The sequence below is a fragment of the Lepus europaeus genome, chromosome 9 (genome assembly GCF_033115175.1).
Source record: "Lepus europaeus isolate LE1 chromosome 9, mLepTim1.pri, whole genome shotgun sequence".
Classification (NCBI taxonomy): Eukaryota; Metazoa; Chordata; class Mammalia; order Lagomorpha; family Leporidae; genus Lepus; species Lepus europaeus.
This window is the reverse complement of record NC_084835.1, coordinates 42,136,453-42,154,088: the sequence shown is the minus strand read 5'-3', so window position 1 is coordinate 42,154,088 and position 17,636 is coordinate 42,136,453. Positions and strand designations below refer to the sequence as shown.

Sequence of the window (17,636 nt, the reverse complement as noted above, 5' to 3'; positions counted from 1 at the left end):
GATATTGATAAATCTCCAAAACAAACAAAGGAGGTGAACTAAATTAATATTTTCCTTCCAATGTCAGCTTTTATTCAGTCCCCTCCAATCGTCAAAGCATTTACAGGCATTAATCCATGACAAAGCAGTACCTCTCGCACAATCATCATATTTTTCTAAGGTGACTTCCATTCTGCCTCCTGGCCAAAGGTAATGAATGCTATTATCTTGACCTAGGATTCTCTGTTGCCCAAATTCCACCCGTTCATCTTGGGACAGTCCTTTCCTACTTTTTCAGGACTTACTTGAAGCATTGCTTTCTCATGGATGTCCTGACTCAGAGCTTAGACCCTTCTGTGTACTAACAACCTCTCCAAGGAAGGGATGGGGTAGAAAAAATGGCCTTGAAGCTTCCTGGATGCCGCAGGAGAAAGACAGGAATATCAGCTCTGTCAGGAACTCAGTTTTATTTATCTAACACTAGATATAAGAGTACAAATAGTATGTGAAGTTTTCATCTCCAAATATCCTATTGTGCTGACAACTTTCCTGAATTAGCATTTTTATATTGCTTTCTGTTGATGAATAATACCATATCCAATACAAAGAACTTATACCAAATCTTATTCACACAGACAAGTACATCAATAGGGCTTTCTGCTTATAGTAATAATAAAGTACTCTTACTTGTTTTCAACAATTTAATTAAATACAATTAACTCTAGTTTGTTTTGGCAGCCTATTAATGTCACCATTGGGTATAAATAGACTCATGAAAAGATTATAATTAATAAATCCTTTACACTACTGTAAAATTACTCCAATGCTCTGCTTGCCAGAAATACTTAACAGCATTTGTGAAATATGTTAATGATGACAGTAAAAAAAAGATAATAAAGTTTTATCAAGAACTCAGCAAGGCTCCTACAAAGCTTTTGACTTCTTCAGCAGAGAGCTAGTGCCTGTTGGGTATGATTTTTAGGAGACTCTGAAACACTAACTGCAAATTTATCAGCATCTACAATATCTTTAATATACATAGGCTATTCTTTCATGTTAGCCCAAATTCCCTAGAATCTTGAACATAAGAAGCTGACCAATGGAACTTCTTTTTCCTTTTCTAAATTTTTCAATTGCTAAGGTTCACAACATTAGATGCCATGTTGCTTATGCATTTCCTAAGATACTGTTTTGTATTTACATAGACAAAGGAACATAGCTAAACACGTAAATGGTGCTATAGAATGAACATGTAGATGCCACTGGTCAGTGTATACCTGGGTTTTCCTTTAGGTCCTGTCATTAAAAGGTGATGGGATGCTATAAGGACAGATAACACCATCGATTTAGAAGAATAAAACACCTGAAGAAGCATGGCTAAATCATATAAGGTTTTAGTTGACCAGCAGCTCTTTTAAGGGAGTTTTATTGGGATTATATTCCAGTATGAGAGTAACAAAACACCAATGCTGATATGCGGACTGTTTCCCTTTAAGGAATTATTGGTCAGATGTTTAAATAAATTAAACATTCTGTTTGGCAACCCATAGACAACACCAAACTCCTTGACTAGAACACCTTCACCAGTAATCACATATGTAACTTGCTGCTGGAAGGAAGGATACTGCAAGTATTGAACAGTTCATATTGATTTAGGACTCACGGCTATTAGATATTCTAGAGTAGAGATTATCCATAAAATCTTTTGCCTGTGCTGAGCACATGGGTTTTATTATCAGAAGACTCAGATGTGAGCCTGAGTAAATAAATCCAAATTGTAAAATTTCTGTGTGCATCTTTTTAAGTAATAAAATATTATGGGTGTACGTGTTCATATTAAGCAATCCATCTATCTTATCTTTACTCTGACATTCATATATTTATATAACACAATAACTAGATACCATGTGCTAAACACCTACTTATATAGCAGGTGTGGAGCACACATCACCTGTATTTCTTACTTATGCCTTCTAGAGAGAGATTCCATAAACAGGAGGCCCTATTTTATGGGTGAGGAAGAGGAAGATAGACTGACATGCCCATAATTAGAGCAAGCAAGTATAGCAATGGAAGAGGATGTGAATTCCTAGATTGTCTGAGATACCAAGCTGCCCTTATTCCTACAGCCTCCCCAGATCAAGAATCACCAGTGGTAAAGAGGGTGAGATCTTGTACAAGATCTGCAAGTCAATCAACTCCCTTTTTTAAAGATTTATTTATTTATTTATTAAAAGATTTATTTATTTATTTGAAAATCAGAGTTACACAGAGAGAAGAGAGGCAGAGAGAGAGAGAGAGAAAGAGGTCTTCCATCTGCTGGTTCACTCCCCAGTTGGCCGCAATGGCCGGAGCTGCACCAATCCAAAGCCAGGAGCTTCCTCTGGGTCTCCCACGTGGGTGCAGGGGCCCAAAGACCTGGGCCATCCTCCACTGCTTTCCCAGGCCATAGCAGAGAGCTGGATCAGAAGTGGAGCAGCTGGGTCTCGAACCAGCGTCCATATGGGATGCCAGCGCTTCAGGCCAGGGGGTTAAACTGCTGTACGATAGCGCCGGCCCCAAGATTTATTTATTTATTTGAAATGCAGAGTTATAGAGAGGCAGAGGTAGAGAGAGAGAGGTCTTCCATCGCTGGTTCACTCCCCAAGATGGCCACAACAGCTGGTGCTGTGCTGATCCAAAGCCAGGAGCTTCTTCCAGGTCTCCGACGTGGGTGAAGGGGCCCAAGCCCTTGGGCCATCTTCTACTGCTTTCCCAGGCCTTAGCAGAGAGCTGGGATGGAAGTGGAGCAGCCAGGACTCGAATTGGAGCCCGTATGGGATGCCAGCACTGCAGGCAGTGGCTTTACCTGCTATGCTAGTGCCAGCCCCACGTCAATCAACTCTACTTGATTCCCAAAGATGTAGGTAGATGCTACATTTACAGGGTCCAAAAATCATTCTAAGTATTTTATATGCACTCATTTACTCAATAACTTGAACTATTACTTTTAAATGAATAACATCACTCACCTTGATTGGACAATTGAAATACACAAAAGAACAGCCTGAGTGCAAGTTTCCTGGTGGTTAAGGTAACCTATGTCCTATAAGGAGTACCAGGGTTCAGTTCATGGCTCCAGCTTCCTGCTGAGACAGACCTTGGCAGACAGCAGTGTGAAGCTTCAGGTAGTTGGGTCCATTCCACAAACATAGGAAACCTGGATTGCCCTTCCATCTCCTGGCTTCAGCCTGGGCCATTTCAGGCATTCGGGGAGTGAACCAGACGATAGGGACACTTTCCCTCTGCCTGTTCCTCTGTCTCTCTGCCTCTCAAATAAATAAATAAAAACTTATTTAAAAAATGCGACCTCATGTTTGATCTCAAAACTCAACAGCTCTCTGCTGTGGCCCAGGAGTGCAGTGGAGGATGGCCCAAGTGCTTGGGCCCTGCACCCCATGGGAGACCAGGAGAAGCACCTGGCTCCTGCCTTCGGATCACCGCGGTGGCCATTGGAGGGTGAACCAATGGCAAAGGAAGCCCTTTCTCTCTGTCTCTCTCACTGTCCATTCTGCCTGTCAAAAAAAACAAAAAACAAAAAAACAAAACTCAAAACTCAACAGCAAGTCCACGGAAGGCTCTTACAAAGGTGCAAAGTATGTACTGGAAAATGATTGCTCTGGGATTTACGCTTGTTGACACTTTGTAAACCAGGTCTCTCAAACTTAATAACCCAGTTACAAAAGCACTGTGCTTGGGAGGATTAACAGGTTGAATCTGGGTTCAAACACAAAAGTATTCCACGATTGATTGACAATGTCTGCAAGGGCATGATCATAAGAAGAATGAGCTATGTGCCAGGAATTTGTATGATCATCAGGATATTTTCAGAAGAGAAAAAGTTTTTATTTTGATGATGATATGAATTGGAAAGTTCAGGTTGGATTCATAAACAACTGCTACCCAACACATTATAGGACAATGGGTCCAGCAAGTTTTATTCAAAAGACAGCAAGTTCTACTTTTTTAGCAGAAAGACATTGATATAAATGATCAAAGCACTTACCAGAAAGGTCAGCCCACTTTACAATATTCTTGATAATTTATAAAGTCTCAACATGATAAATGCCAGAAAACCTTATCAAAAAGTTCAATTGCATTTGGCAAGAATTCTTTTTCAGTGTGAAAGATTTATAACTTCATTTTAAACTTAACAGAAAATCTACACTAAGACTAAGTCTAATAAATGTAGACATATCCTATGCTACTGCTTCCCTGCCTGGAGCACAAAATGGTCTCCAAATTGAGAAACAATAGTCCTGTGAAAAGCACTTGAATAGGAAGAGGTGCTGTTAAACCTACAAGCAAAGAGTGCTCTGAGCTAGGCCCATTTGTTTAGCAAAACTTAAGACTAAACCATCATCTGTCTACAGTACTCAAAACTTGCATGAAACAGACCAAGAGAAATGCCCAAGAAAAAAGATGCCTGGCGTCTGCAGAACAATGTTCTTCATCATAGACATCTGATCTGTGATTTCAATTGGCCTATACTAGGATGCTGTTATTCCTGAAAGTGATGCCTGTGATAGGAAACAACAACAACAACAACAACAAAACCAGCACATGACTGAGAGTCAATGCACAACGTTAAGATTTCCTCTAACCTTTGTTAACTATTCTCCACATTCCCCAGTGATTTGTACAATGGCAACAAGAGTGCCAACCATATTAGCAACCATATTGCCAGCCAGACATTATATAAGAAGAAATAATCCAAATTAGGACCCACATACACAGAAAGAGGCTGGCAAAAATCCCCAAGCTAAATGACCTTGAACAAATCCATCGAAGTATTCTTTAGCATCTTTTATTAGTAAAACGAGCAGATATCCTGCATCCCAACTTATTCTGAGGACTAAATCCAAGAGCCAAATGTTTAGGATCATTCATTCATCTATTCAACAAGTATTTATTTGACCCTGTCACATTCCAGACACTGATTAAAGCACTGCTACCCTCACATAGCTTGTATCTAATAGGGAAAGCACTGATAAAGCGGTATTCATATGGGAGAACCACTTTTGTTATTACTGGAAAGTGTGGTTCTCTGCACCTAGTAGGTGATCAAGCACATTTACTAAATATCAGATATTAAAAGTGTTGTACTGTTGGCCCTCTGTAGTTCATGGAGTCAATGTTTGCAAAACCAATGTGTCTGTACCAAACTTGAACAGGATTTTTTTCTTGTCCTTATTCCCTAAAAAAACAGTGTAACAACTACTTCTACTCATTTACATTGTATTAGGTACTATTAGTATAGAGATGGATTTCAAGTATACGGGAGGATGTGCAAAGGTTATGTGCAAATACTAAGCCATTTTGTATAAGGGACTTGAGTATTGTTGGATTTGGGTATTCTGGGTGTGGGGTAAGGGAATGTCCTGGAATTAATTTCCTTGGGAAGCGAGTGACAATGCTACATTAAAAATAAAAGTTAAGATCTTTTGATTGCCAATTAAAGATTCAGATTGCTTAAATATAATAACCAGATATCTAAAATCAACCTTGGTGACATATTTTGTCTTTTATTACATAAAAATTATTGAAAAGGTGAAAGGCCTCCTGGGGTGCAGAGAGGCTGGCCCAAGTTCAGCCGCTGCTTCCTTCATAACCAGCCACTGCTGATTGTGCTACTGGCGCCTCTGCCTCCATCTTACCTAGCTTTCCATCTGTGATCACCAGATGTATACCGACAAGGCAGCCTTCTGATTACAAAACAGCAACTAAGAAAAAAGCCATGCCTTCCTTTTCATTGGAATCGTTCAAATATTTCTGTAAGCACTGCAGGGCCTGCAGCCTCAGGTCCATTTGCCTCTCTATTATCCTCACCAGCCTCTCATTCTTTGTTCTGATCCCTTGGGGCCAAAGAAACCACCCAAGATCTTTTTGGCATTAGCTGACTTTCTACCCAACCTTGAAAACTCAACACAAAATCACCCCTTCCCAGATTTTCCCAAATCTCCTCTGCTCAGAATGAACTTCTTTCTGCTTTAGGATAACACAGCAGTACCGTATGCAGGTAGAGCCCATATTACAAGTAACTTTGCATTCTTTTTTTTTTTTAAAGATTCATTTATTTATTTCAAAGTCAATTACAGAGAGGCAGAGACAGAGGCAGAGAGAGAGAGAAGTCTTCCATCTGCTGGTTCACTCCCCAAATGGCCGCATCAATGGCCAGAGCTGGGCTGATCCGAAGCCAGGAGCTTCCTTGGGGTCTCTCATCTGGGTGCAGGGGCCCCAGGACTTGGGTCATCTTCCACTACTTTCCCAGGCCATACCAGAGAGCTGGATTGGAAATGGAATAGCCAGGACTTGAACTGGAGCCCGTATAAGATGCCGGCACTGCAGACGGTGGCTTTACCCATGATGCCACAGTACCGGCCCTGTACCTTTGCATCTTAGACATAGAGTTAGCAAAAAATGCATAGAGAAATTAAGAATTTTGAGGGGCCAATGCTGTGGCATAGTGGGAAAAGCCACCACTGGCAGTGCCGGCATCTCATATGGGCACCTGTTCAAGTCCTGGCTGCTCCACTTCCAATCTAGCTCTCTGCTATGGCCTGGCAAAGCAATGGAAGATGGCCCAAGTCCTTGGACCCCTGCACCTGAGTGGGAGATCTGGAAGAAGCTCCTGGTTCCTGGCTTCAGATCAGTGCAGCTCCGGCCATTGTGGCCATTTAGGGAGTGAACCAGGGGACAGAAGACTTCTTTCTCTCTGCCCCTCCTTAACTCTGCCTTTCAAATAAATAAATAAATCTTTAAAAAAATTTTTTGAAAGTAGAATTTTGCAATTCTCAGAGATCAACAATATTGTCTAAAGCTGCATTGTCTCAAAAACCAGCTTAGTTCTCGTGCAGCTCTTAACATTTGGACTAGATTAAATTAAAATTTGTCTCATTTTCTTTTTGTTCTTTAATGAGAAGAATTTTGTGGTACATATTCAGCAGGAGTGGAGTGGGAGTGGCTAAGAACAATCAAGAGATGGCTAACCAGTTAGCTCACATCAGGGGTAGGCTGGTGTCACTCAGTAGATAGACAGTGCCAGGGAGGATTGAGAACAATTCTGAAATCACATCTAGGCTGAGTGAGAACAATCATTGTGACTGATTACTTAGGTCTATGACAAATAGAAGGCTAGAGATTGGCAACAGGCATGTCATAAATTTGCTCTTCCTTCTTAAGCAATCTTGGGAACTTCTGTCAAAAATTTGCCCTACAAATATTCACCCAATGACCTCGATTCTTGAGTACCTGTCGGGGATGTGGCATCTTGCATTTTCACAGATAAAGAGATGTAAGAAGCCACAAAACTGATTCAGTGTAATAAGACCTCATCTGAGAAGCTTCCAAACAGCTAGTAGTTCTGTCTTTGCATCTTACCATTTTATTTCACAGAACAAACTTTTTCTCCTATATGTTACATATTTTTTAATTCAGTATTCTATAAAGGGGTTGGCCTGTAGTTACAATTTCTTCATACAACAGAGGTATTCCAACTTTCCCCACCATAGCATGGGGAGGTGGTAAAACATTTCATTCTTATCTGTTTCTATGTCCCAGTAGCAAAATACTTAGGTAATAAATTCTTGGAAAGAAGCATTTATGAATCACTACTTTTATAGAATCAGATGAACCTATTAATATACTATACTATAAAATGACACCTTATGGATATAAAAGAAAGACGTATGTACCATGAGAACATGTTGCAGAGGGTCACAGTGTATAAACAATCCCACAAATATCAGTAAGCAAGCCAATTTTTGGGTGATTACACAACACGTTTTAGCAATCATAATACAGAGCAGTCATTTCCAAACCACAATTCAAGAATGCCTTAAATTCTAGTCTTAAACAAATGTGGAATCTGAGATATGCATCATTACAAACTATAGTTAACCAATCAGCCCACAGCAAACAATTTATAGTGATGCAACCAAACCAACACTAGTTTATAGTTTAAAAACAAGGACCACAGCAACTGCAAATCACTAGTAACTCAAGAGAACACTCAGGATCCCCTGATAACAAATTATCTTTCTCCAAACTATGTGAATCTCCAGTATTTGCATGCGGGAAACCTCACAAGGTTTCCAAGAGCTGGCAGCCAGTTTTCTTACCAGAATACTAAATGGAGGGAGCTCAGTAAACCTTGGTTACCTGTCATTTCCAGTAGAATGATCATTCATTCGGTTGGCTAATAAATAGCCTTTATTCATATACAAAATGAAGGCACATGAAATCTTGACTCATTCGCTTAAAAGAACAACAGAATAAACAATCTTGGGTTTCAAGATAAATTTGTAAGTGACTGGTGGGCTGCAGACAGATTTTAAGAACTTCAATAAAGTATTAAATTAAGAGTTTTATATAGGCATCACTATTTTGCCTTTTATTACATTTACTAATTGCTATTACTCCCAAACTGTAACTTAAAAGAAAATGACTTGGTTTTTAGTGGAGGTTCAGAGGAGTTCTCTGATTAGACCAGTGATTTCATTACAGAAAAGCTACCTGTTTAGCAGTTCCTAACAATACCACCGAGCTGCAAGAGACACAGAGATGGAGTCTTAGCCTTTTGGGTATAAGTCAGGATGAAACTGAATCATGGCCATAATTTTAAGCTGACCAAGATCGTTTTGCAAAGACGTCCCCTTTGGGCTCCACTGCCCTTACCTCTCTCTGTGCTGCTTACAGAAAGATATTTGATAAATTCATTAGGAACCATAAAATGTTGGCACTGGAGGTGATCTTTTCTGAGGTTACACGGGAACAGCCTGCAGATGGGCTAGATCCCTTAGTCAAGCTTTCCTTGTCTCACCTGACATTTAGAAAGTGAGGAAATTACACAGAAAATTCTAGGTCTTTGTCTTGCTTCCACATTGGGCCCATCTCAGGCAAAGCACTGAATGCACTGTGGGTGTCCTTGCACGTGCATAGGCTGTGGAGTTTTCCCAGTGTCTGGCTCAATCGTTTGCTAACTCACTCATTTTGTAACCAGGAAGGTATCTGCCTAGTTCATCTGTGAAATCATCCAGCAAGGTCCCAAGTAGTCTTAGCGGAAGGTTTTCTTAAATATACAAGGATGATTCTGCTGTAACTCTGGCTGCATCAGATGGATAAATGAATAAATCAGTTCCTTGGGCAGTTTAAGCTTTCCTTTGATTTGACAGAGTACACTTCCCTGTTAATGGAATGCACGGGTCACCTCCTTACAGGTAGGAGCTGTGGTACCAACATCATTCCTTCCTTCTGACCCTCTCAGCTGGAGCCTTGCCACCTGAAACCTTCCCAGAGGTCCCCAAAGCCCCAGCCTGACTCCTCACTCCCATTCAGTATGACAAAGGCTTCCTGGGCTCCCTTCCCACCAGAGTTTGGGTTTTAAAGGATTTATAGTTCTTGCATGGCTAATGCCTAGTTGATCAAATATTTCTTGACTAGTTACCCAATGTTTATTCAGTGGGAAGTACGACTCGCTGGCCTGCTGACTCTAATCCAGGATATACTGTTCATTTCAAGAGCCCGGAAGTCTTTCCCGCAGCGGCGTGGTAGCCGGTCTCAATCTGGGAGCTCATATGCTGCAGGTGCTTCAAAACTTACTCCTCAATAAGGCCCATTTTTCACCCACACAAGCAAGAAGTCAGAAAATTCCTTTATATGTATGAGTATAAAGATTCAGTTAGCTCAGGTTTACGCTTAAGGAGAAACGTAAGGAAGCAAGCAAACCGGGAGGAAAAGGTGTAGCGAAGATACAGGAAAGGTAAATGCGGAGCGCTGCATCGGCGGGGCGGTGGCCACACCTGAGGCTGCGGACGGTCTGATTCCCTGCCAGACTCGGGGTGAGACAGGCCTGACTCCTTCCCCTCAGCACGCAGGAAGGTATCACTGCAGGAGGAGGCAGCACTCAGCATCACTTCCATTTCCTGTGACACAATCTCTGGGACCTCCTTTCTCTTGTCTTTCTCTGGACCTTTCCTATGTAAAGTTGGAAAAAGAGAGTTCCCTAAGCGCTTTAGGGACATGACCTTTGAGGGCTTTGATTAGTTCATACAGATCCTTAACTAAACAAGTCGTCTTCTCTCTACCCTCAAGGAAATGAGAAATTGCTTGTTTGGTGATATTTCCTTCCTGCTACAAAGATGAAGTAAAATTTTCTCATGATAATAAAAGATTTGCAAACAAAAGAGGCCTTTTCCAATTTACTCAGTGAGACTTGCTCTTCAGGCCCTCAGCACAACTCTTATTATTTTCTAGACCTATGTGTGAAAAAAGCCAAAGGAAAACTTGATACTGTGATTGAAAACCTGACAGGTCTAATTTTGACTACATATCTAAGTATATCCTCAGATATTGAGCAGACTCAAATACCCACAAAACATGCACACATCCATATATTTCTGTTACAGTGACAACTTCATGTTTATATTACTCATCATTTAAGATACCTACAAATTATTATCACACACACAAATATACAGCCATGCACACCTATACAAACATTCAGACACAGGAAGCAACAGCTAAGGGAGAATTTAAGATTTTACCAGAACCTTCATTCCTCCTTCTTTTCGTAATTTATCAAGTATTTTCTGAGCACCTACTACATGTCAACTACTTTAGCAAGAGAGAGAGGTAAAAAGATGAATAATAGCACAGGATTCCAGAATTATCTTGTCCCACACTTCCCCAAACATGCGATATGAATAGGCACTGTAGGCGTTGCCCAGATTAAAAAAAAAAAAAAAAAGTTTAGAAAACTCTAGTTAAACGAAATCAGGTTTCTGACCTGCAAATCTTTCCAGAACTTTCACACACTTACACATGCACTCTAAACCTTCAAGGAGACAACAGCATCAGGTGAGTGCTTCCCCAGGTGTTGTTAATCAACACTTTTTTCCCAAGGAGAACCTCAGTGGAACAGCAGCTGATGAAGTATCATTTGAGAAATGCTGGCCTACATGTTTGAGTGGATAAGGCCCCAGGAAGGAAAAGGATCTCACAATACTTTCCTACTTCAACTGGAAACATTGATTTCTTTAGTTTTACTATTCAAATGCTCTAGAGCTAATATTTCAAACATATTAAAAATGTAGTAGATGCTCACGTTATAAACAAAACAAAAATACAGAATTATAAGACGTACAAAGTCTAAGTCATTTCAGCCCTCTCACCAGATTTAACTACAGCCGTTGAAAGGATGTGCATATCATTTCTGACAAATTTTTAAGTGCAAATATGATTTTTTTCTCCAAGATAATTCTGAAGCAGAGTATTTTGTTCCTTGAGCTCTTCACTCAGCAATACATCACGGGCACTTTTCCACATGAGTACATATAAATACATCTCATCCCTTGTCATGGCTGCACTGGATCCCACTGCGTGCCTATATACCATGATTGATTTTACCAAGCCCCTTTTGATGGAGATGAACTCCTTTCTTCTTTTTTGCCCTTAAAAACATTGCTGCAGTGATTATACCTTAACATACATACATCTTTTCATTTGTGTCAAATCATTTTCTTAGTATAGGCATCTAAAAATGGAATTCTATGTCCGGATTTGCACATTTTACATTTTAGGAGACACAGCCAAATTGTTTTCAAAAATGGTATACTAATTTTGGTGTACTTAAACTTTGAGATTTTTTTTATACAGGGTTTAAAATGGAATGAGTTTAAAAGAGTTCAATATCATCTTAGATGAACTTTAAGAAACTGACAATTACAAGCTAAGGTTCATTTGTGCCACTTACATTTTTGCTTGCAGGAAAGCATAGCATTTACTGCTTTTGACTGTGAATTGACGCCACGAACTTGAGCTCAAATAAGAGATTATAGAGCATTGCAATAAGTGTCTGGTTTGTTCAAGCATCAGCAGGAACTATTTACTTGTCTTTTTACTCGGTTTTGATATTTTGGGGTCTTATCAAGTGTTCCCAGCTATGCTTTGACTCAGGGCTCAATGGATTATCACTAGCAACAGCTTACACCAAATAACAACCTATCTGCTGGAATTCTCAGGCCAATGCACTACACTTAGCAACCCAGCACTGATATGCATTGTTAAAAAGTCCATATCCAACCACTGCGGTTCCCACCATTTCTTTACATTAATGTTATAAAGCAACCAATAAGAGTAAGGCATTCAAGAATGTTTTATAATTATTTTACAAAAGCAACTCGCTTTAAAACAGATGGTGAAGTTCAGTGTGTAATAATCAAGTCATAAATGAATACCTCTAATATAAAAAGGTTGTTTAATATACCTTTAAATCTTGTCAAGCATAAATCGCATATATATATATATATATAAACACCCCGTCACTAAAATTGTAGTGACTCAAGAGAAAATGATTCATTAGACACTTACAACTTCTTGTCTCTCTTAATTATCTGTGTGATTTTAAATTACTGAAGAACCACAGAGATCTTTTCTTGCTAAAGAATTCTCAAATGATCCATATTTTTTTAAGTTTCAAAGATGTCCCCCCACACAGAAACACCCACACATCCAAAATTAAGTAATCATTAAAAGTGCTGCCATAATTCATAAATCATAAGAGAGGCAAGAAACTAATTCTAAATTAGAAAGTTACATTTGGCAAGCCATTCATCCTTTTTTTCACGTGTTACATAAAAACCGGTGATTATAAAGAGTTGAGGCTGTCTATTTTAATCACCTTAAACAAGGAAAGATGACTTTTAAGTTTTCATTATTAGGTCTGTCTTTAAGCATCATTCCTATTGCTTTACTATGAAGACAAAAGCCCACATATCCTTCAAGTTGTTATGGTAATTTCCTATATCACTTCCAAAATAAAAACTTGATCTAGCCAAATATTAAATTATTGAAATTATGAATCTGTTAATCTACAGCCCATTTTACTCTGTTATGTAATTTTAAAATTCACTTTCCATTGATTGACTGTTTTAATCTTCCTTAACTGGTGAGTAACTGAAAATAAACAGTGCATTTCTAATACCATAAATATGAAAAATAGGGAGTACTTGGGGACTGCAGGCAAATGCATTAAAATCAGTCAGTTTAGTAGTTAACATATTCTCATTCTGTTTATGTACAAACCCACCGCACTGAGGAGACAGATCACAAATCCATGCCTCACAAAAACATTGTCTGCATCTCATGTTATGACAGCAGAAATTGGCCCAAATCTCTAAGCATTGCCCCTAAAGGACCCTGGCAGACTGGTGCCATCCAGGTGCTGCACAGTCTGAACAAGGGGAACAGCGCGTCCAATTCCACTCATCTGTCAGTGTGGTGGATTATTTCTTGAGAGACTGAAATTGCTGCTTGCCATTGGAACACCATCAATCTTACTGCAGAGGGGACAGGGAAGCTGGCTCTAAGAGGCTGGCTAGGGACACCCAGAGGGTGGAGGGGTTGTGGGGGAGGGGGTGGCCTTTCCTAAGCAGGTGAGGAGGCAGCTGCAAAGCCTCACTCTCCCTCCATCCAGAGTTCTGAGTGAAAGCTTCGTCATTTCCCACATTTCCCGGATACTTGGTATGCACGCAGGGCTGCCTGCTCTGGCTTTATGAAAGAGGCGATTTTTCAAGCTTAGGCAAATGTGGCGAAGCTCAGGGTCTGCTGGTGTCTCATTTGTTCTCATCATGTCACTTGTTTTAACTGATCAGAGAAAATGAGATTATGTTTTTCCTTTTTGCTCATTTATCCAGCTATTTATTTATTTATTTGCTCACTTAGGGGTGGACTGCCACCGATAACTGGCCCTGATTTCTCTCGTTTTCATACACATTTCATTAGTGTCCCTGAAGATTTAAGACCCACCAAGGAAAAACGTCACAACTCTCATCAAAGAAAGCATATTTTTATTCTGGAAATCAAAACAGAAGATTGCATTAAAGAGTCCGACTGAAATAATCTAGAATATTGCTCTGACCAAGATGTATCACTTTAATCTCTGCAGCTATTGTTGGAAACCCAAGAAAGTTGAATAAACTTATTACATAGAATCATTGAACTTTCAGTTTAATATCATTTTAATCTTTCTGCATCTAGAAGGGACTGTTTATGGCTTCCTTCGTTTCAGCAACAAAGTTGAGATGGGTCTCAAATGCATAAGCACTTTGGGTTTAAAGTAGTGTCAGGGCTACAGTGGATCAGCCGTGCATGGCTGATAACAAGCAGATGCTAAGGAAGACACTGGTGGAAATAGACAATTAAATTCAGTTTTGGTCAGCACAGGATGAGGTGCTTCTTAATTAAAAAATCAAGAGATTTTTTTTTAATAAGCCCTACAAAGATGTGAGTTTACTTATAAAAGTAAAATAGCCATTACCCCCAACCAAAAAAAAAATGTATTAACTCATGAATAGAAACAACCTATGAGAAAGCTTATTGCACACTGCACTGTATCTATTTCACAAGTATATGCATCGCGTGCAAAATAAGACACACCCATTTGGTAATATATTGTAGCCATACACCACATGGTTTACAAAAGTAAAGGGCAAAGGCAAAAAAAAAAAAATCACCTTGGCTATGTGGCTTATTAGCTGTGTACACAGCCAAACTTCATTCATTCAGCACCCCTGACTTAGAGGGCTGCGGCCTGCTTTACTGGAGAACTACAGCGTTCCTGTTCCTGACATTTAGCAAAAACTTGACAATCACAGCCACTTCTCACAAGTTCTTTTATTCACACCTTCACCCCCCCCCCCCCAAATTCAGGATGGGGAACTGGGCTCAGAGCAGCAAAATCACCAGACGCAAGGTCATGTCACCAGCGTTAGGTGACACAGAGACCTGGCGGTGGCCCGGCCTGAACTCTGCCACGCGCCCCTCACCACCTGTCACTCGCCGGTTCTGCCAAGGCCATTTCTGGAGCGAAGAGTTTGCAGTTCCCAGGCTCAGGCCCACGAACTGAGATAACAAAGGTTTCCATAAATCAGGAAATGGTCACCTCATGCACAAACCGGGCCTCTCCCCGTCCCCTACCCCCACCTCCACCCCGTGGTCACCGCTCTGACGGCAAAAACAAACCTTGCTGATGCCAGGGCTGTGTGTTCTCAGCCAAGTCACTCAGCCTCTCGGAACTTGTTTCCCGGGCCAAAGCGGAGAAGTGACACACCCACTGGCCCAGGGCTCACCCAAATAACGGGATTAACCCCGAGAGAAACCGGCCTATGGCTCCTGCCACGACTAAAGCTTTTCATGACCCAGCCTATTGGGAACCACAACGAACACAGGTTTCGCCCGTTATCCGTATGGCCATGCAACCAGTGAAACTTTTACCAGAATACACTGGCGACTCGGTGATTGGAGGGAACGCGGAGACCGCCAAGTCCACGTTCGTTTCCCTCCACCTGGAAGCTCCGGGGTCTGGCGCCGGAGGCTGAAGCAGAGGCGGGCGGCGCGCGGAGGCGGAGCGGTTTCCATGCCCACCTGCGGGGGCACCCGCGCCGCCTCGTCTTCCCTCCCCGACCCGGGGCGTGGGCACCGTGGCTGCCGGGGCCCGGACGGAGGCAGTCCCTGGCCGCAGCCCCACGCACGGCCGCCCCCGCCACGGCTCCGGCGCCGAGCAGCCTGGCGCGCCGGCCGGCAGCGCGGAGCGGACACGCCGTGGACAGGGATCCGGGCTGCTCCTCGGCCGAGCCTGCCTCTTGTCTGGAAGCAGAGCCTCGGAGGCTGTGCCAGCGGCGGCGGGGGTGTTGCGGGAGGGCTGTGCCAAGGAGCCGGGAGCCGCACGGCGGGAGGAAACCCGGCTCCCCAGGAGGAGGCCTGGCGGGGACCGGACACCGGGAGCCGCTCGGGACTGGGGGGCGCTGGGGGTGAGGGGTAAGGGGTTCCAGGCGCGCTGCTGGTCCCGGACGCCAAGCTTGGGGATTGGAATGGCGGGCGGGGGTAGGGGTGAGAGTGACGGGTGGAGTAGCCGGGAGGTACAAAGGCTGAAGCTAAACAGAAACTGGCAGGAAACCTCCCCCTTTTCTGGGAGCGACACGAAGGAGAAAGCTGGACAGGTAACAGAAGCAGAGAAAGATCCCGATGGAAGAGAGAGGCCACAGCAGGACAGGACTTGGAACGGAAAGACGCAGAAAGCAAAATGCCTCCAAAACGGAGAGTTCAATATAGGGAACGTCAGAAAAGAATCAAGCAGGAGCCGGCTTGTCCTCGCAGCTGCTGGGGGGGAGAGGAAAGAAAAGCCGCTGGAGAGAATGCAGGAAGAAGAGAAAGGAGAGGCGGCCCGTTAAACCAGACCAGGCATAGTAAGTGCCCTTTTCATTTGTTTTGCGCTGACAACTTACTTGCCAAGTTTGTTCGGAGCCTAACACTTCCCCGCAGTCCTTAGTCACATACTGAGATTATGGTTCAAAATGCATCCCAAGCACAGACAGGCAATGATAGCGGTTTTGCCTCCCTACAAATCCCTCAAGTTCTGAAAGTTACCCCACTTTTTTGCAGAATATTCTGCAATTGGCTAAAGCATCCCGGAACCGATGCCTTGGGCTTTTCAGGGATGGAGAAGTGGGTGGGGAGGACGGTAATAGAAATCCCTCCAAGGTATTTTGAGGCACACCCCTTCCCCCCAGAGCACCCAGCCAACAATATATCTGGGAATCCAAAGGCAAGCTGCCGGCGGCGCCCAGCCACTTCCTGTCACTTGCATTCAACCATCTGTTAAGGAGACAGCGGTGAGACTGGCGGAGGCTGCGGTGGAGCCAGCTCCCCACTTACCTGGTCTGTGCAGGTGGTGCTGCTGGAACGTGTGCTGGAGAGACCCCTGGCAGAGCAGCAGTGCACAGGCACTTATCCACAAGTACAGGACCCACGACATCGCCGACACCATGGCCATCCTCTAAAGAAAACATTAGACAGAACAGGTTACCCCTGCCTCAAGCCCCAGCTCAGCAAGGAAGGAAGGGCTCAGACGTCATGTTCTTGATGACTTCTTGGGCTAGAATGAATGCTCAGCAGAGGTCATGCCACAAATCGGGGTGGAGAGAAAGCCTATTCCAGGAGGTCGTACACTGATTTTTCAAAATCTGGATCACAAAACTCCAAGGATCGCCAAAAGACAAAAATAAACTTTGGGACCCTTGATAGTTTTGGATCCCTGTACGCTGGCTAAAATTTCTATTTTATACAAGGTTCCTTATTGTTAACCCAGACAGTGGAAAGCTGCAAACTCCTATTCATTCTAACTTCATTGCGAGTCTGACATAAGCCTGGAAGGAAAGACTGTTTTTTTTTTTTTTTTAATTCTACAGTCATGAATTTTTAATTGCAAGGCTGTCTTCTAAACTAAGTAATCAGTTCTCAGAGGCATGCTATCATCTCCTGATAGAGCCGATCCTTTTGGCTGGACTTAATCAGAAGACATTGTCTTAAGCCAGAATGAGTTCCAGAGGCAAGATCTATGCCTCTGTCCTAGAGTGAGCCACAATTTACAATATTGCTTTGCCTCCTCAGACTCTGTGGCAGCATTTGTTGCACGATGTTGATGAATATGCATATACAGGTGGTGTGTGTATTTATGGATGAACATATACCTTTTCTCAGGCAGTGAAACTTCACCAGTTCTTAGCTGCACCTATGAGCATCTTAGCAGCCACAGAGGCTCAACTGCGCTCCATATTGTC

At 42.3% G+C, this 17,636-nt stretch overlaps 1 protein-coding gene across 1 annotated transcript in view; it reads right to left on the bottom strand.

Moving 5' to 3' along the window:
* TAFA1 (TAFA chemokine like family member 1) overlaps positions 1 to 16,849 on the bottom strand; it is a 583,551-nt gene extending 566,702 nt beyond the window's left edge. The window contains exon 1 of the mRNA XM_062200197.1: positions 16,732 to 16,849. Within this exon, the coding sequence (XP_062056181.1) occupies positions 16,732 to 16,849 (118 nt within the window). The remainder of the gene's footprint in view (positions 1 to 16,731) is intronic.
* Positions 16,850 to 17,636: the final 787 nt, after the last annotated feature.